General features: G+C 33.4%; 3 protein-coding genes and 1 pseudogene across 3 annotated transcripts; 1 reads left to right on the top strand and 3 right to left on the bottom strand.

Moving 5' to 3' along the window:
• The first annotated feature begins 327 nt into the window (after positions 1-327).
• LOC131640892 (pentatricopeptide repeat-containing protein At1g10910, chloroplastic-like) lies at positions 328-4,281 on the top strand. The gene is made up of 10 exons (XM_058911259.1): positions 328-578; positions 657-741; positions 1,609-1,872; positions 1,948-2,250; positions 2,338-2,442; positions 2,651-2,750; positions 2,881-3,200; positions 3,351-3,527; positions 3,614-3,742; positions 3,947-4,281. The coding sequence occupies exons 1-10, from the start codon at positions 376-378 to the stop codon at positions 4,160-4,162; spliced, it is 1,902 nt and encodes a 633-aa protein (XP_058767242.1). The 5' UTR covers positions 328-375; the 3' UTR covers positions 4,163-4,281.
• A 200-nt stretch (positions 4,282-4,481) lies between these two features.
• LOC131640894 (3-ketoacyl-CoA synthase 7-like) lies at positions 4,482-6,259 on the bottom strand. Its single transcript, XM_058911260.1, has one exon. The coding sequence runs from the start codon at positions 5,963-5,965 to the stop codon at positions 4,577-4,579; it is 1,389 nt and encodes a 462-aa protein (XP_058767243.1). The 5' UTR covers positions 5,966-6,259; the 3' UTR covers positions 4,482-4,576.
• Positions 6,260-6,416: 157 nt separating this feature from the next.
• LOC131640891 (cell division control protein 48 homolog C-like) lies at positions 6,417-13,467 on the bottom strand. Its single transcript, XM_058911258.1, has 10 exons — positions 12,422-13,467; positions 10,986-11,560; positions 10,639-10,791; positions 7,938-8,054; positions 7,720-7,824; positions 7,469-7,534; positions 7,305-7,369; positions 7,020-7,221; positions 6,800-6,925; positions 6,417-6,690 (listed from the first exon to the last, which is right to left on the bottom strand). The coding sequence occupies exons 1-10, from the start codon at positions 13,443-13,445 to the stop codon at positions 6,643-6,645; spliced, it is 2,481 nt and encodes an 826-aa protein (XP_058767241.1). The 5' UTR covers positions 13,446-13,467; the 3' UTR covers positions 6,417-6,642.
• A 4,021-nt stretch (positions 13,468-17,488) lies between these two features.
• On the bottom strand, positions 17,489-18,549 carry LOC131640890 (uncharacterized; annotated as a pseudogene).
• Between the last annotated feature and the right edge of the window lie 1,178 nt (positions 18,550-19,727).

Below are 19,727 nucleotides of genomic sequence, written 5' to 3'. Positions count from 1 at the left end.
GGAAACTAATAGGAGTGTTGATGCTTTGGCTAAATTTAGTTGCACCAGTCTGCACTATGACCGTGTCGTTTATCCGCCGGATTTTTTATTACCCTTTTAATTGAAGAGGATCGCATAGGTTTAATTTCTGCTAGGAGTGCTCTCCCGTAGTTTTCTTTTCTTTCTGGGCTAAGGCCCTCTTTTGTATAAAAAATAATAATAATAAGGTTACATGCCTTTTTTTTTTTTTATCACTAAATTATTTTAAATTGATTTAAAATACATAATTTATATTGTTACATGTTTGCACTAAAAATATGGTATAGAATATCTCTCGATGTTAATTATATATAAAACGTCCCGGGTTTAATCAAGCGTTAGAACTGTGACTGAAAAATGGAGATAACAACCGTTGCATTTGGTATACCCTTTCGCCATTCAACCATTTATGCTTCTTCTTCGTCAACAACTGAACCATCTTCTCAAACACAGTTTCCCCCAAAATCCATCAAATTCGCAAAATCCAAACCCTTTTCCGCAAGAAAATCACCGAAACTCCAAATTCAACATGCTTCCGATTTGCCTTCAACACTTACAAGGTACTCTTCTTCTTCTTCTTCTTCTTCCAAATTTATAACTACTATTCTTCACTTCACAATTCAGATTTATTGTTTCAGGGTTGGTGAAATGTTGACGGTGAAAGAACTTAATGCAACTTTGAACCATTTCGGTAATTCAAACAAATTTAACAATATCTCTCAGGTAATTAATTGCTTGCTTCATTTCTTTCTAACTAAGTCCATGTTTGGATTAACATTTAAGTGCTTATAGTATAAGCACTTGGCTATGTTTATGCATAAGCTCGTTTGGATAATCAACTTAATTTGTAGTTTATAGCATAAGAGTTTGTCATGATAAGCGCGTATGTATAAGTTATTCATGTAATAAAAGATAAAATAATTTGTATTATCTTAGAGACTTTATGAAAATAAATAACCAAGTGTATGGTTTTGTGATACAAAAAATTGATTTTGAATTAATGTAAAATTGATTCTAGCTAAAAGGGAGTTTAAGGTAAAGTGATTTATTATTGGATAAATTTATGTAGAAGTGAGTTCAGCAGTAAATTGCAATATAAAAATCACGTTTAAACTCAAAAGCTATAAATTCTAGCCTCAAGTAAAATCAATTTTTGAGGAAGAGTCAATTTTACTTTAAAAAAACCAAACACCTCAAAATCAATTCTGCACCTCAAGAATTGCTTTTGGCTTTTCCAAAAGTTAAACCAAACATACACAAAACAAAGTCAAACTGCTTTTGGCTTTTCTAACAAATTTCATAGGTGTTTCTGTTTTTAGATAAGTTCAAATAAGTTCATCCAAACATATACCTAAAACAAAGTCAAACTGTTTTCATATAAGTCTTATAAGCTATTTCTATTTGCTCTTTTCACAAGCTATTCCTATTAGCTCTTTTCAGAAGCTGTTTCATAAGCTCTTCCAAAAGGTCTCGTAATTGCTTATATCAATAGTTAGTAGATTAGGTCAGATAAGTTAATTCAAACATGCTTTTTAATCATTCATGTATTCATACCAAACTCATTTACCATGACTACTGTATTTGCTGCAGCTTTTTTTATGGATGCAAGAGAACAAGAAGATTGATGCATATTCTTATTCCCATTATATAAAATTCATGGCCAATAAACTTGATGCTTCCGCGATACTAAAGCTTTATAACAACATTGAAGATGCATCGGCCAAAGACAATGTCTATATATGTAATTCTGTTCTCCGTTGTCTACTCCGGAACGGCAAGTTTGATACCACTATTAAACTCTTTCGCCAGATGAAAGAAGATGGTCTAGTTCCAGATCTCGTTACCTATAGCACTGTATGTTCATCCATTGTTTTACTGTGTTTTTGTTTCACTTATTTCTTGCGGTCTAATTTTTGTTCACATTGCCAGCTTATTGCAGGCTGCGTTAAAGTAAAAGATGGATATCCTAAGACACTAGAGCTAATTCAGGAATTGCAGCACAATAATCTGCGAATGGATGATGTAATTTATGGGGCAGTTCTGGCAGTGTGTGCTTCCAATGGTAAATGGGAAGAAGCAGAATGCTATTTTAACCAGATGAAGAGTGAAGGTCGTACTCCAAATGTTTACCACTATAGCTCTTTGCTCAATGCTTATTCGGCATGTGGAGACTTCCAAAAAGCTGATTTGCTGATTCAAGATATGAAATCAGAAGGGTTAGTACCAAACAAGGTTTGTTTTCCTTGTCTTCTTACAAAATTTTAGACGAAAATTTGTGACGAGTAGCTTATCATACATGTCGCTTTATATTGGTTGCAGGTCATCTTGACAACCTTGCTGAAGGTATATGTTAGAGGAGGTTTGTTTGAGAAGTCAAGAGAACTAGTAGCCGAACTGGAATCTTCGGGCTATGCTGAAGATGAGGTAATAGTAATCTCTCAATTGAACAAAGAAAGGATTTTTTGGTTTTTCTGCATCTGAAATACTTGTAAATCATTTCATAGCATTTTCCACACTATGTTAATCATGCTTAAAGTTTCTTACATGTCATAAATTCTATATCCTTCTTTAAACCTTTTCTATGTCTTCTCTTTATGAGTGTCTTATCCGAATATGTTGGATCTATATGCAGATGCCGTACTGTGTTTTGATGGATGGCCTAGCTAAGACAGGACAAATACATGAAGCCAAAGTAATTTTTGATGAAATGATGAAAAAACAAGTCAGGTCTGGTAAGTTATCATTTGAAGTTTTCTTCAATGAAACAAAGCACTGTGTATGTGGAAATCTACATAAATGTTTCGTTATTCTGAAAGGATTAAGTGACTAGTAGTAATATACAGATTTAATTCCCACTTGCAGATGGCTATGCTCACAGTATCATGATATCGGCATTTTGCCGAGCCAAGCTTTTTCAAGAGGCAAAGCAGTTGGCCAAGGATTTTCAAACTACCGGTAAAAAATATGATGTGGTTATAATGAATTCAATGCTCTGTGCTTTCTGCAGAGCAGGTGAAATGGAAAGTGTGATGGAAACTCTCAGAAAGATGGATGAATTGGCAATCAGTCCTGATTACAATACCTTCAATATTCTAATCAAATACTTCTGTAGTAAAAACATGTATCTATTAGCTTTTCGAACCGTGGAAGACATGCATAGTAAAGGCTATCAACCAATGGAGGTACGCTGTTTTATATACGTACTGATGTCGAATGATAGGGAGAAAAAAAGAAGATTATAAATGTAAAGTTGCACTAACTTGATTAAAACAAAGCGAAAAAGCTTATCTATTATTTGTTAAGTCACCAAATAAAAGTTCTTCTCTTTATAGGAGCTCTGTACGTCTTTAATATTTCACCTTGGTCAAACAAAAGCTTATCCAGAGGCGTTTTCGCTTTACAATATTCTGAAATATAGCAAGAGATCAATATGCAAGGCTCTTCATGAGAAGATTCTACACATTCTTCTAGCAGGAAAGCTTTTGAAAGATGCATATGTAGTATTCAAGGTATTCTTGCAGGTTTTATAGAAATATATTACTCTTCTTTTTCCTCGTACCATTGTGGTTCATTTGATGGATCTTATCGTATTCAGGATAATGCAACATTTATTTCTGGCCCTACCACCAAAAAATTTGCACGCGCATTTATGAAGTCAGGTAACATCAATTTGATCAATGATGTTATGAAGGCACTCCATAATTGTGGCTACAAGATTGATCCGGTAATAATATTGCTAGTCTAGCAATTTGATTCCTGTTATTAGTAACACAATTAGTTCATGGCTTAATTTTTCGTTATTTTGTTTTTCAAATAACCACATCCACATTAACATTTAGAACTAAATATCGTGTTACGAAAATCTAATATTAAACTTAATTGTTTCAACTGTTTACTCTAAAATTAATTATATTCTCCCTGGTTGCAGGATTTATTTGAGATGGCTGTATCACGATATTTAGGTCAGCCCGAGAAGAAAGACTTGCTTCTGCACTTACTACAATGGATGCCGGGTCAAGGTTACGTGGTTGATCCATCAACAAGGAACCTAATCCTCAAGAACTCACACTTATTTGGTCGACAGCTCATTGCGGAAGTATTGTCCAAGCAACGAGTTAAGTTAAAAGCCCAAAAATCTCAGTAGATAAAGTATGTGAAATTTTGCCATTGATTATGTAATTCTAGTATTTGTTTGTTCCGATAATGAAATCCTATTAGTTTCACAAGATCTGTAGAACCATGCACCATACATTGCCTCGTTCATTTTTTCCCTTAGCCTGTTAAAATTCTAATGTTGCAAAACGCCGATTGTACATAAACAGATGTAAATGATTTTGAACAAACATACCTTCAGATTATGGTATTAGTATAACATACCTAATGCATAATGTTTTTGCAATACTTGCTGTTTATTATTGTTGACAGAAACAGTAACTTATAGCAAATACTGATTATGCTGGAAAGACAATAAGGTATAAACAAGAAAAATCATAAATCATTAAGTGCCGGATTTTCATCTTTGTTGACCCTGCTAATACTTCTTGAACCTACAACAACTTCAACAGTCAAACACAGGTATCTCAATTGGATACAAATGGATTCTATCAGACCATGCACTCTTTGCATTGGGATCAATATCAGAAAGGCACTTCCACACTGCACTGTTACACTTGAATCCACTTCCAAACCCAATTTGCCAAACTTTATGTCCTTTCTTTACTCTTCCTTTTGCTTCCAAATAGCTTAGTTCATACCACAGAGAAGAGGATGAAGTATTTCCAAATCTATATAATGCCATCCTTGAAGCCTCTCCATCTTCTCTCTGCAGCTTCAGATTTTCCACTATGCCATCTATTACTGTCTTACCGCCTGCGTGTATACAGAAATGTTCACAAGCCTTCTTGAAATTCGGTACATACATTTCTTTATCCTCTGCTGCCCATATTTTCCTGCGAATCATTGACAGCCCGTATCGAAGTTGCTCGGAATATGGCAAGACAAGAGGGCCTAAGTTTATTATATTGATCCTCAAAGCTGAAGAAGCTACACTTAACAGCGATCGTGAAAGGGAAACGCCTACAATATTGTTTTCGTCGGGTTCCTGATAAACAGACTGATATGCTTTGTCTTTTGATCCCAAATGTGTTCTCACAAGATGTTGAAGCTTGTACTTGGCTATTCCTTTGTCTTGGTTTTTGTTGGATAGTAAAATGGCTGCTCCTCCCATTCGGAACAGCACATTCGCGATAAGTTTGGATTTCGTATTGCCATTATATCCATTTGGAGCTACAGCTTCCATGCTTAGAATTAAAGCCAATGAATTTTTATGAACTTTTAGAAGATCTTTCACCAAGCTTACTGACAACAAACCAGCACTGCAACCCATTCCACTTAAGTTGAAACACTTTACATTACTTCGAAATCCAAACTTGTTAATGATGGTTGAGGTAATGCATGGTGTGGGACAGAAGAGACTGCAATTTGACACAAGGATGTCAATGCTATTAGGATGCACATTGTGTTTCGAAAGAAGATCATCGACGATTGTGAAAAGAACCATTTCGGTTTCGGCTTGTGCATGCTTCATAGAATTATCAGGCGGGAGCTCGTGAACCGATTCTGGCATGCAAGCCTCGACTCCAATACCAGATTTCTCCAATACTTTGGTATGAAACTCTATGGTTTCTTTTTCAAAGTTACACAATTTAAAGTGTTCTATAAAATGGGAGTGAGGGACTCTCAAATTATCAGGAGGTAAATAACAAACATAGTCAATAAGATAGACACTTGTTGATTTGAAACAAATGTAAAGTAATGTGAGAATTAATGCTATCACTGCAATGGATTGTGTCACAGAGATGGAACCTTTGGATATGGCAGATAGGTTTAAGAAAGAGAAGTAATTGGATAAAAAAGCTTTCATGATCATAAGCTTGAACTTAACCATTTCAAGTTTGAATTTGGTATATTAGTTCAAATTTAAAGAACCATTTTATTTTAAGTAGAAGGAAGTTTTCAAATGCAACTGTTCTATCCCTTTCTCATGCAGTGTGTCATTCCCCCTTATGTAACAAAAAATTTGCAAACCAAAAAAGAAAACTTGCTTTTGCAATCAAAACACTTGCTATTTTTGTAGTTCCCCTTTTTTCCCCCTAAATAAATGCATTATTTTGGGAAATGCAACCATGCATGAAGTTTGTGTTTTTAGTTGCCATCATCACAAAGTTCGTGTGAAATAAATAACCATCCATATGGACAAAAACTTTGAATTTTCACAAAAAAATAAATGATTTTTTTAAGAGAAAAGCATTGTAACACAACACTGTTATATTTATGATTTCTGAATGGTAAAAGCATAGTAAAATAATGCAAATTCAAACTCAAAAGGCAACTTCTGTAATTTCTCATATTTATATTCTAGTACACATTGTTTGCAACAAATTTCATACAATGAAAGAATAAGTGAACAATAAATTACAATGAAAAATGTACTTTTAATAAATAAGCAAATACAAACCTAAGTTCACTCCTCTATCAAAAATGGGTTCCTTCCTCATTTTTACCTCAGGATAATAATCTTCTACTGTAATAAAACAAAAGAAGACATAGCCATGCTTCGCGTGTTCATGCTGCTCTTAGGCTCTTTGACAAACGCTCATAGTACTGTCTTTGCTGCTCCACAAAAAGAAGGGGGGAAAAACAATGTAAATTTGTAAAACTAATTTAACCAACATAAGATATCTGATCATGAGTAAAAGAAATTTCGCAGAATGAACCATACCTTGTCCGACACAGACGGAGAAGCTTTACTTAGTGCTAGCTCAAAATGACTTGCCTTAATGATCAATGAGGTTGTCTCAGTTGAGCTCAATTTCTCATCAAGAGCAGCCATTACTGCTTCACCCATCTGAATGCACAAGAAAATCAGCAAATCCCGAAATGTACTCTGTTTTTCTTAGAGCAAAGACAATACCAAAAGTACAAAGAAAAAGAGTACATACCAATTGGGCAAGATCGGCACCACTAAGGTTTTCACATGATTCCATTCTTCCAATGGCACTCAAATCCACACTAGAATCAATAGGTTTATTCCTTGCAAGAGCTTTCAATATCAAAACACGGTCATCTGAGCTTGGAAGAGGAACATAAAGCAGTTTACCGAACCTACCAGGCCGCAAGAGAGCGCGGTCCATCACCTCGGGCCTGTAGAACGAAACGAAGTGAATACAGCATGATGTAGAAGTCAAATGACTAATTAGAGATTCGAGAAGAAAAACCAAATGTACCTATTTGTTGCACCAATCACAAATACACCTCTCCGATTCTCAGCACCATCTAACTCAATAAGCAACTGCAATTTCATATAATTGTCTCATTTTAGTCATTTTGTTATAAAGAATAAGTCATTATGATAGCATTTTTTCGTTTCAAAAACTAGAAATTGTCTTACCTGGTTCAATAGTCTTTCAATAACCCATCCACCTTCTTTACCGCGTTCGGTAGTCAGAGCATCAACCTGAAAATGGAAAAAGTTAAATCTCACACAAATTGAAACTTATGTTTACGTTGCAATCTATTTTACAACAAACTAGGTTTGACGGGGATTCAAAACAGCCCTTCATAGACAAATGAAATAAATCATGGATAACCACACAGGCATTCATAGACAACATTCTTAGGAAAAAAGAACTACAAACAAACCTCATCAAAAAATAGAACACATGGTGCACAAGTCCTTGCACGACTAAACAATGTCCGCACCGCAAGCTCGCTTTCCCCGACATACTTATTTAGAAGTTCGGGTCCCTAAGAATTCAATAAAAACAGTTCAAATATCCAAAAAAAAAATGCTTTATTCAAAACAGGAACATTTTCTGGAAACCACAGTTAATGATAAAAGGATGGAATATTTAGACCACCTTAATATGAATGAAATTAGCTCCCGCCTCATTGGCAACAGCCTTGGCAATAAGTGTTTTACCACATCCTGGAGGTCCATATAGTAAAAATCCAGACTCGAGATTCATCCCAATTCCCTGAAATGGTTAAATCCAATAACACAGATCAGTGATCGTCTTATAAAGTTGTGATATACAACTTGCCATAATTTTTCATTAAATAGTTAAGACAAAATCAATTGATCAATTTTTAAGATAAGATAATGTTCAGTATGAGAATTGGAGAACATAACCATATTATTGATAGGAGATTTTTGAAAAAAAAAAAAGCTCATCAATGTAATTTGAGATAGATTTTCTTCATTTGAATTTAACAGAATTTCAGCTGACAAGTTAATAGCGAAAAAAGAACAGTAAATATTAAGTTGAGAAATATATAAAGATTGATAATGCTGCAATTTGCAATCGCCTTGGCTGTACAAATGTACAACAACAACCAAGCATTATGCCATTATCCCACTAAGTGGGGTCGGCTACATGGATCAAATTACGCCCTAATGTTCTGTCTAAAACCATGTTTCTGTCCAAAACCATGTTTCTGTCCAAATCATTAAATCTTATATCTTTCTTAATAGTTTCTCTTATAACTTTTCTAAGTCTTACTCTACCTCTAGTTGTTTGACTCTTCTCCATCTTATCTACTCTCCACAATCTTTTCTACTATAAGTGTTACCCCAACACTCTCTAATAGTCATTTCTAATCTTATCTCGTCTAATCTTGCCACACATCCAATCCTATACAACATCCTCATCTCGGTTACGCTTACTTTATTCTCGTGTTAATAGCATGTCCGATTAAAATTTTCCTTCAACTTGAGTGGTACTTTTGATTAATATAAACTCCTAAGGCTCTCCTCCATTTCAACCACCCAACTTGAATTTGATGGTTTATATCCCCTACTAAATCTCCATCGTTCTGTATAACGGACCCAAGATATTACATAATAAAACTCCTGAGGCTCCCCTCCGTTCCAACTACCCAGCTTGAATTTTATGGTTTATATCCTCTATTAGTTCTTCATCGTTCTGTATTACGGACCCAGGATATTCATTCAATACAACAACAAAAAACAAATAAGTAAAATATGTTAGATCCTCCATCCATCAATCCCTTCCCTAAATCATATGAGAATAATTACATCTAAAAATCTATGTTGAAAATTCTGGAGAGCAGCTTGTAGCACACCTACCCCCCTAAAATGCTATAGTGGATGGCAGGACAGACAGTATTGCAAAGACTAAAAATCAATATGCGCACCACTATTGTTGAAGGCAGCTCGTGGGCCAAAAGCGCCACACCGAACCCTAGGGGTGTTCATGGGTCGGTTTGGGTTGAATTTAGTCAAAACCATAACCCAACCCGTATATGGTACACTGGTTTGGGTGAGGAAAAATAACCACCCACAATATCATTGGGTTGGTTTGGGTAAAACCAAAAATTTGTGGGTTGGATTGGGTTGGGTAATGGGTTACCCAATATTATTTTTTCTTATATAATTATTAATGATATGTTACATTTTTTCTTAATAAATAGTTTAACATATTACTGTTATTTTTTTAAACATCAAATGTCAAAATGTATAATGAAATTTATTATAAACATATATTTGTAAGAACCAAAGTTACATTACAGTAAAACCTAAAATTACATAAAATACTTGCAATTTATTTGAATTAGCATCAAAATAATCAAAATGTGGCATCCTAAATAAGTTAAAATCATTACTTACTAAATAAAAGATGTTCAAAAAGTTGAAATTGAAGCAAGCAAAATTAAAAACATCAAAGTCATCACTTGTCAAATTATAAAAAAAAGAAAAAATATAGTCACTCAATAACCCATGGGTTTTGTGGGTTGGGTGTGGGTTTACCCATAACCCAATTATTTTGAATGGGTTTTCATTTTTGAAAACCGTATTCACCCAATAACCCGACCCAACCCACTTTTTTGGATCGGTTTGGGTGGGTTTGATTGGATTTATTGGGTTTACCCAACCCATGAACACCCCTACCGAACCCTACTACCACTACACTATTCCGCTATAGCACTCCATTGACAACATAACCAAAAATGAATTAAATAGTGATAGAAAGCAAACTTAAAGCAAAACTCAGTCGAGGAGCATTATTGTAGAAATTGGGTGATTGCAATTTACATCAAAACAGAGAAGACAGGAAGGTCTGGCATCCAAAGGACTACCACCCCTAGATGAAAGAAAAAAAATGTTCCCAACTCAAACCTCAAAACGGACTCCATAACTCAGCTCACACATTTCCTCAAAAACCTATGTACACTACTACTGCCTCACCAAAACAAATTGCATCTCTTCTAACAGTCTTGGGTGCAATGGAATTTCTTTCTCACATTAAACTTTCACCTGCTGATCTGGGATAATTCCCATGGTTTTGAAATAAATAAATCCAAAAGATGCAATGCACACCCCTTAATTCATTCAACATCTTTTTATATACGGCTACATCTTTCTATTTATAGAACACAGAAAAAATCAACAGAATGATTTGGCTATATAATGGAGGCAATCACAAAGATATTAAAAGTCAAATTGACTTGATGATATTTTGTTTTCTCTAAACAGCTTGATCCACAAGTTGACTTTACTTAATCGAAGTAACATTAAAACGAGTAAGACGTAAAAATTACCTCATACAACTCAGGATATTTAATACGCTTTACAATATAGCGATCAAACTCATGCCTTAATAAATCAAGCCCGCCAACATCTTCCCATTTAACATTAGGAATGGAAGAGAACCCTTCTCTTCTTGCTGAAGGCTGCACCATTTTGGCTGCTTCCTGTATAAATTCCAAGATATATATGATTACGTTCTTCAGGCATATAAATGTTCAAGGAAAACCAGAGACTAAAATTGCAAGACTTGTATAGAGAAAGATGTTAACTGGAGAGAATAAGTAGAGGATAAGAATAATACTGATTTAGAAAAAGACTACAGGGGGAAAATAATAATGATGACGAGTGAATAAAGCACCTCAAAATCAGACATTTTGATAGCAAGCTTATTTATTTCTTCAGGCAACCAAGGTTCTTTCCACCATTCTTGAGTATCCTCATCTGTGATATCTTGAGATAATTCACGCTTCCTTTCATTAAGTATCCTCTTCATTGCTAAATTACCAGCTTTGTTAGCCAAAGCAGTCAAATCAGCACCGACAAATCCTGGCGTGGACCTGGCTATTTTGTGCAGATCAAACGAACCATCAAGTTTAAGATTGCGAGTAACCACGGAAAGGATCTCCACCCTGGCAGATTCATCCGGAACACCAACAAGAAACTCACGATCAAACCGACCAGGCCGTCTAAGAGCAGGGTCAAGAGAATCAGGTCTATTTGTGGCCCCAATTACAAGAACATAGCCACGAGGTTCCTCAGAACTCTCTGGTTCATCCATGGAAGTCATTAACTGGGTCACAATTCGTTTCTCCATCTCACGCTGTAAATTCTCTCTTTTTGAAGCAATTGCATCAATCTCATCAATAAAGACAATTGATGGAGCAGTCCTTTTTGCTTTATCGAAAAGCTCTCTAATATATTCTTCAGATGCACCTAATTAAGAAAGGAACAACTATTCAAGAAACAGTTCTAAATCATCCAATAGTAAAGTGGAGCAATGATAGTCACTAGTTGGCAATAAAAAATGCAGAAGCATTCGGCAGTTGCCAGCTAAATAATTTGAAACTTCATTCTATAATGAACAGAATAGTAGAAAAACTGAAAAAGAAACATTAAAAAATCTCTCAATTACTATGAGTTTCTTAAACAATAACCTCACGTATAATATAACTCAATTGATTCAAATACTCTCATTTAACCTATCTACAAACACCGGCTTATAAAGACTTTCATTACCAAAGAATCATAAATCAATTTAAATTGAAAATTCTAAGAAACTAAAGTTAATCCAAACTCAGCCTAAGAGTAAAAGAAATGGCAGAAACTAAAAGCTAATCCAAACTGATCCTAACAGTAACAAAAATGGAATTCAAGTATCCACAAGTAATAACTGATACATTGAAAATCCATTCTAATGAACAGATTTCAGTTTACTTTAGGTTAAGAGTGATCGAAGACTAAGCACCAATTGGGATAAATACAGTCACAATTACTTATAGAAAAAGCAACATTAAAGGAATCTCGCAATAACTAGTGAGCTTCTTAAACAATAACCTCACATATGGTATAACTTAATTGATTCAAAAACTCTCATCAAACTTATCTATAAACACTGACTTATAAGGACTTTCATAAGCAAAGAATCATAAATCTATTTAAATTGAATACTCTCACAAACAAAAACCTAATCCAAACCAAACTCAAGAGATACAAAATTGGCATAGACTAAAACCCAATCCAAACCTAATTGAATTAATTATCCACGGGTCAAAGTTCAAAGATTTGTAGCAATACCTGAGACTCCAGAAACCACCTCCGTAGCCGAAATATGATGAAAAGGAAGACCAGTTTCATTCGCTATAGCATGAGCAAGTCTAGTCTTTCCACAACCAGGTGGTCCATGCAACAAAATTCCAGTAACTGGTCTCACCCCTAAATGTCTAGGCAACTGAGGATTACACAACGACACAATATCCATCATCAACTCTTCTAAAATAGCCTTCATCCCACCCAAATCCTTAAACTTCGGCCCCTCTTTCCCTTTCACCTCAACATCACCACCACCTCCACCACCGGTATTCGAAACCGAACCCTTCGAGTGCTTCCCTGTTGTCGATATCGATTTGGATTTACCATCATCCACATTGACAGTAATAGTAGCCTTACTCGAATTTCCAATATCCAATTCCACATTCTTTTCTTTTTCTTTTTCTTCCACCTCGGATACTGACTTTGATTTTGTTGCTCCAGTATAGGAATGTCGCAGCATATCCTTCATCAAGTCAAAAGCAGGTTCAACTTTCTCACTATAGATCCCGTCCTCCGAAGTCGAAACGGCTCCTTCTTCATCATCATCGCTAGCCGAAGCAGAATCGGAGGAAGAGGAAGTTGATGGAGCCTGTTTACTCATCCGTGCTTTAATGTGAAGCGCTTCCATCTTTTGCAATCTATCCTCAGATTCATCCTTACTTTCCTTTCGTCTCTTTCGAGAAGCACTTCGATTCTCATTCTCATTCTCATCATCCTCGTCGGCGTCGGCGGCATTGTTGATTGAATTGTGGTTCCGTGTGGGAGTATTGTTGGAATGTTGAAGAGCGTCTTCAACAAATCGAATTAGGGTTTGAGACTTAGTTCGGTGATAATCAGGGTAATTGGAGCGAAGATGATCGACAATTTCTTCGGCGGTTTTGTACTTTGATTTGCAGAGTTCAACTCGACGGCGAAGAGCGAATTGCAGAGATCTTCCTCCACCACCGCCACCGCCACCGCCACCGCCGCCACCGTTTCTTCTTCCCATGTTGTTCTTCTTCAATCTCATAAACACGAAATAGTTTATTGTGTCGTGTAAATTAATCTAGGGTTCAGGCTGAAGTGCTGTTTATTATTAACGACCGTAAATTAGGGTTTAGGTTAGGGTGTTCTTTGGGCGGTTTTGACGAAAAAAATCATCCGAACCGCAAGAGAAAAAATCGTGCGGTTTGGTTTGATTCGGTTGGCTTTTAAAAAAAATTCGAACCAAACCAAACCAATGCGGTTTGGTTCGGTTCGTTGGTTCGGTTTTTTACAAATATTTTATTGAACCATACATATACATATAAATGACATGACAACATAACTTTGTATTTGGACATTCATACACTATCAGATGACAAAAAAACTCGTCATATTTTGACAACAACTTTCAATTTAATATGTAAAAATTAAATTACTCAAAAGTGGAATAATAAACATAAAATAATAGTATAAAAAAATATAAAAATTATTAGAATGAAACAAAAAAGTAGAAGAGACGAGAGATTAGTGAAGGTGAGAAAGAAAAAACAAAAGAGTTGAGAGATTAGAGAAGAAGATATGCGATAAAAACGAAATTGAAATAGGGAACATTTGCATAAAAATGAGAAGGTGAAAAAGAAAGAATATAAGAGAGTAGAGATTATAGAAAAATAAGGAAGATGTATGTGGCAAAAAATGCATGATAATGCTATTAGAGATTTGAGAAGATCGGGACTAAAATCATATGTGTAAGGATGAGAAAATTATTCGTAATCATAAGGTTAAGGTATAATAGATTTAAGTTTGGGTTGGATGTGGGTTAAGTAAAAGTTAGGTTGTAACATAATACGGTTTGGTTCGGTTTGGTTCGGTTTACAAAATACAAACCGCAAACTGAACCGAACCGTGCGGTTTTGTTAAAAGATGACCCAAACTAATCCGAACCAAATGCGGTTTTTTGCGGTTTCGGTTTGGTTTTGTTTGGTTTGCGGTTTTTTATTGGGTTGGTTTGGTTTTGATCACCCCTAGTTTAGGTGGATCATTTTTCATATTTCACTACTATGGTTGCAATAACAAATTCAAATTATTCTACATTGATATTCAATAAAAATATGTATGATTATGTTATATATGTTATATTTTATAAATAATTTAAAAATTTATACATTTTTCTCATTGGTTGATAGGAAATCTTTTTATTTTTAAGATTAATTTGAACTTTCCAAAAATATTAAATGTTTTATTTTGTATCAAAGTTGTCACATCTCACTTGTTTATTTTTAAAAAAGTGAACTTCAGTCGTTAAGTTAGGGGTGCAATCAATTTATAGAATATTTGGATATATGGTAGGATTCTTAAAAGTACGGTGCATTTTTACGGCAAAGCAGAAGCTATGTTTTGTTGCTTCTTCATTTTCACGGTGGAAAGGGTATGAAACACGCGTCTGATGTTTCCACCGCCAAACCAAACAGGCCATTAATTTGGATCAAATTTTGATAAAATAATATCCGAACATTTCTATCGATTTGGTTTGGTTTGATTTTTTATATTTTTCAAAACTGGAACCAAATCAAATTAACCAGGTTAGTTTGGTTTCATTGATCAGTTTACAATACTTTTTTTCAAACATTAAATTCCTTTGGGTATTATCCTCTATCGTATTTTTCGATGTATTTATGTTATTATTTTTTTCAAATCAACAACAAGTTGTTTTTAATCGATACGAAGCACTGACATGATTTATATTCATCGTGAAATAAGTTCACTATCAAATATAAAAGTTGACAGTTGACATCAGAAGGTTGAGACGAGATTCAAAAACTTAACAAATAAAACGCAACAATATCAACAAAAGGTTTCAATACACATAAATTAACATGATTCACACCTAATCAAAACTACTTTGTAACAAGAGTAGAAACAATTTTTGAAAAAGAAACAAAAAAGGTTAAAAAAATATAAAAATTAATGAAGAGAACTTGAACACGAAGAAGGCGACCAAAACATATCTAAACGATGACGGCGAGAGCAACAATGGTGGTTCACCGGTGAAAGCAACAGTTCGATAAGGGCAAGTTTTTGTGACTTGGTGACTTACTGTTTTTACTTTTTATGTTTTGAGTTTGGTTTTGGCTACGTGTTTTGTTGAAGAAAAGAAGTGTAAATAAAGATAGAGAAAGGTTGGACCAAAATAAAATTTGAATAATGAAATATTAAGTGAGTATCTATAGTCATCGCTTTGACGGTTTTTAAAAATTAAAATCGAGATTCAAATTGAGTCACCTCAATTTTCATTGGTTCGATTAGGTTTTTGGACGAAACCAAAAACAATTAGATTGTTTTGATTTAGTTTGAATTGTCGGTTCAGTCGATTTTCTATGACCCGCTTACATGTCTACACTAGGCTACATACATGACAAAAAAAATTGATTAAGAATACAATTTATAATTTAGTTATTTGATGCTCTAACAAAAAAAATTATACGGTAAATTAATTTTGGTTAATGATATATAAAAGGTTGAATAATATAATTGTAATTTTGGTCTCTTAATTTTTTTATTTTTTTAGTTTTGATCCCCATTTAAAAAATCACAATTTTGATTTTTTTTTTATTTTGTTTTGAATTTTAGTTCTCTATTAAATTTGGGACTAATTTTTAATGATGTGACATTGATAGTGATTATATGTCAATGACACATGATCAAATTTAATTTTATGTTTTTTTAAAAAATTTATTATCATGTTATTTATTTCTTAAATATATATTAAAAAATAATACTAACTTAATATTATTTAAAATAACATAAGTTAATATTTTCCATTTGAATTATTTATCCAATTAAATTATTTAAAATTATTTATTTTATATAAATTTTAAAGAATGAATTAATTATAGAAATTTTGAATAATTGATGAATATTAATGAACAAATAAAAAATTTGAACCCACACTTTGAAATAAGTAGACTACTTTACCACTTGAGCTGAACATCTTATTGTGTTATTTCTTCCCATATGTTATATTTAACAATGATAAAATAATTTAGTTTATGTGAAAAAATGTACGTCTAGAGATACATCTTCATAATGGTGGAACAATCCTTATTTGCAAACCGTTTAGAAGAAATTAGTAAATTTAGCAGTTCAAAATGCACAAACCTATATCAATGTTTAAAAATCAGACCGAATTGACCGGTTCAACCGCTTAGACCGGGAACCAGAGATGAATTCAGTTGGGTCAACCTTTCAAAAACGCTAATGAGTCAAAACCAAAAAAACGGATTAAAACGTCCAAAATCATTCGAACCACAAAATCGAAGTTCATTTGTAAAACTGCCCCGTTCAAAAAAATGCATCAAGTTGACCATTTTTTTTACAATTTTTAAAAAAAAGTTCAATATGTATAATGGTTTTTTAGAACCATACCAACTTCTAAGTTACGTCATTCCGTTAGTAGTTTTTTTTTCCAACCATATTCCATCATCATCATGCCGTCTCTTTCAAACATAGTCACATTGTCCAACTCAATATTATTTGTCGTTCAAGTCAATATTGTTTGTTGTTGTTGTCAGTTATGACTTATTAGTCGTAGTTCAATTCAAATTTAATTTTTGTTTGATTAAATCAATTGTATTAATTATTTTTGACATTCTATCTTAATTTTGATTTGAATAAGTTTAATTTATTTTATTGTAATTATTTAATTTATTTAACTTATTTTTTAAATGAAAGTTGAAATAAAGTGTATAACTCTCCTGTGTTAATATATGTACTATCGATATTGTTGTATTAAGTTTTTTAATAAATTTTTGAAATATTTATTTTATTAAATTGTAATATATAATTATGTCGAACATATCTATGAAATTTAATTTCATAATATTAGTTTATTTAATAAACGATTCGACCGTAAATTTAACGGATTAAATCAAATAAATCTTAATTGAAAGTCTCGTCAATTAGATTTCCGATCCGTTTTTAAAACATTGTGTATAATTCTAATTTTATCTAAATTTTAAAAAACTTTATATATATATATATATATATATATATATATATATATATATATATATATATATATATATATATATATATATATATATATATATATATATATATATATATATTCACCTTAACAACCTATGGTCAATATTTAAGCGGTCAACACAGTGAATGAAGATAAAGGAACCAAGGATTTTCCTCATTCAGGCCTGTCTAAATGACCATATCGTTGTTACCAGTATTGTGAAGCTTCATATCGTGTTCTGAAATTCCATATGTGTGGCTTTGATTTCTCTTGAGCTTCGAGGATTTCCTGCATCCAGATATACAACTTGTGACTCCAATAAAATGTGTAAAGTTGTTACAGGAAAAACACAATTCAAAATTTTCAATGTATATCAACTACACATTAATGAGGAAGAAATAGGAACTAACCTGGAGTTGAGAACTATGTTTGGTCTTGAGCATTAAGCAGTCAAGCATTGCTTTCCATTTACCAGAACAGTTATCAAGAACACCAAGTCTGTAATACTGCTGCATTTGATGAACTGGGGCTGCACACATTAAACACACAAACTGTATCAGTATTGGGATGGATGACCCATTTGCATTTTATAAGTTTTGGGTGAGTAGCCATTACAGTAGCAGAACCAGGGGGCATCAAAGTGAGCAGTTCATGATAGCCTGTGTTTCTCTTTAGAGCTCAAGGCTTCCTTCTCTGACGACATAATAACTGCAACTATCTGAAAATTGGAGCTTTTAAGGCTAATCTGAATCTCATAAACTGTAACAGTTATCAGAAATCAATGTTGTGAAAAACGAAATCACAGTATTACCTAAAAATTGGAGGATTGTGGAATAGAAGAATCGAACAATAGAACGGTCGAATGCGGAACTGCAGATTGCGGAGCAGCAGAAAACCTGATTGCGAAAGTTCTGGATTGCAGATTTGCGACGGAACGAAAGGGTTAACGGCCGGGAATCTGAACAAGGAAGGAATCAAATATGACAATATAAATTGGTGACGCGTAGTCAAGGGAATTTCTTTGAAAATCTCTTTGGGTGAATTTCTCCTTTAAAAATCCCAAAATCCTTTTTTGAAATGTATGTCTGAATGCATTTATTTTAGATTTTTTTGAGTTAACTTGGAGAAGTATATCCGAAGATACCATTTTCTTTGGATAAATTCAAAGATATATCTCTCAAGATACAAGATACTATTTGTTCTAATTGTCATTAATTTCTCAACATAATTTAATAAATAAAAATAGATTTTTTTTATTATTCCTATAAATATAAATATTATTATAATTTTCTATAATAATTATTATTATTTTTTATAATAATTATTTTAATATTATTTCTAACTTTATTTTAATATTATTATTATTTTCTATAATAATTATTTTTTAACTAAAACTATATATATATATATATATATATATATATATATTAATATTTTAAAATTATTAAATATTTTTATTAATATAATATTATTAATATTATATAAGACTTTATTAATAATTTCTGGACTAAAATTATATTTTTTCTTAAAATAAATAATAATTGAGTTTTAATGATTATATAAATTATGAATTTTTGAAAAGGATTTGAATCTAATCTATAAATTTTAATGATAGATATTAATAAATTATTAATTATTTGGAACGAAAATAATTAATATTTGTCCTGGATTGGCCCAATAATTAGGCATTGACTTAATCCACTCAACCCCTCCTGCATTCAGAACGGTCCAATAATTTTGGCCCAATCAACAGGGGGTAAGCGAAGCCCCCTTCTCATACCTCTGTCGAAGACACACCTACATTTGACCCGAGGATGGCATACCACCACCAACCTCGGCCAGACCCTCTTCCATGCCAAGAACAAGACATCCGCTCGACTCTCTTATCGGGGACAGATAGCCCTCTGCTCGTTGGGCATCTCTGTCGCCAAGAATTATTCCTCTATCCGCCTAACGACTATTTACGGGGAGCCTTCCAGAATTCCTGAACATACTCCTAGAATCCCGATAGTCATGCGTTTTGGGCCTAGATCCATGATCCAGCCCAAAAATGTGGACCAATAGCTAAGGGCTGGGTGACAATATAAAAACCCTCTCATTTGAAAGGTTAAGATAACATAATTTTAAACCCTAAAAACATCCTCACATATCTGTGCTCCTACTTACTTGATCGTCGGAGAGCCTTGCAGGTACACTCTCTCCTCATCATTACTAACATTATGCTCGAAGCCGCCGACCCACTTTCAGATAGGTTCTGACCACCTTCAGGGTTAGTGGCTGATTAGGCTGTTGCTAAATCAA

The sequence above is a fragment of the Vicia villosa genome, unplaced genomic scaffold, assembly GCF_029867415.1.
Source record: "Vicia villosa cultivar HV-30 ecotype Madison, WI unplaced genomic scaffold, Vvil1.0 ctg.003373F_1_1, whole genome shotgun sequence".
In the NCBI taxonomy this organism is placed as follows: Eukaryota; Viridiplantae; Streptophyta; class Magnoliopsida; order Fabales; family Fabaceae; genus Vicia; species Vicia villosa.
Note: the sequence above shows the minus strand (reverse complement) of the source record. Positions and strands in the feature narration are given on the sequence as shown.

Coding starts and splice junctions, on each gene's coding strand:
- LOC131640892 (XM_058911259.1), top strand. CDS start 376: ATGGAGATAACAACCGTTGCATTTGGTATACCCTTTCGCCATTCAACC. Junction 2,751..2,880: donor GAAAAAACAAGTCAGGTCTG/GTAAGTTATCAT, acceptor TCCCACTTGCAG/ATGGCTATGCTCACAGTATC. Junction 3,201..3,350: donor AAGGCTATCAACCAATGGAG/GTACGCTGTTTT, acceptor TTCTCTTTATAG/GAGCTCTGTACGTCTTTAAT.
- LOC131640894 (XM_058911260.1), bottom strand. CDS start 5,965: ATGGTTAAGTTCAAGCTTATGATCATGAAAGCTTTTTTATCCAATTAC.
- LOC131640891 (XM_058911258.1), bottom strand. CDS start 13,445: ATGAGATTGAAGAAGAACAACATGGGAAGAAGAAACGGTGGCGGCGGT. Junction 10,792..10,985: donor TCAAAATGTCTGATTTTGAG/GTGCTTTATTCA, acceptor GAATTTATACAG/GAAGCAGCCAAAATGGTGCA. Junction 7,825..7,937: donor CTAATTTCATTCATATTAAG/GTGGTCTAAATA, acceptor TTGAATTCTTAG/GGACCCGAACTTCTAAATAA.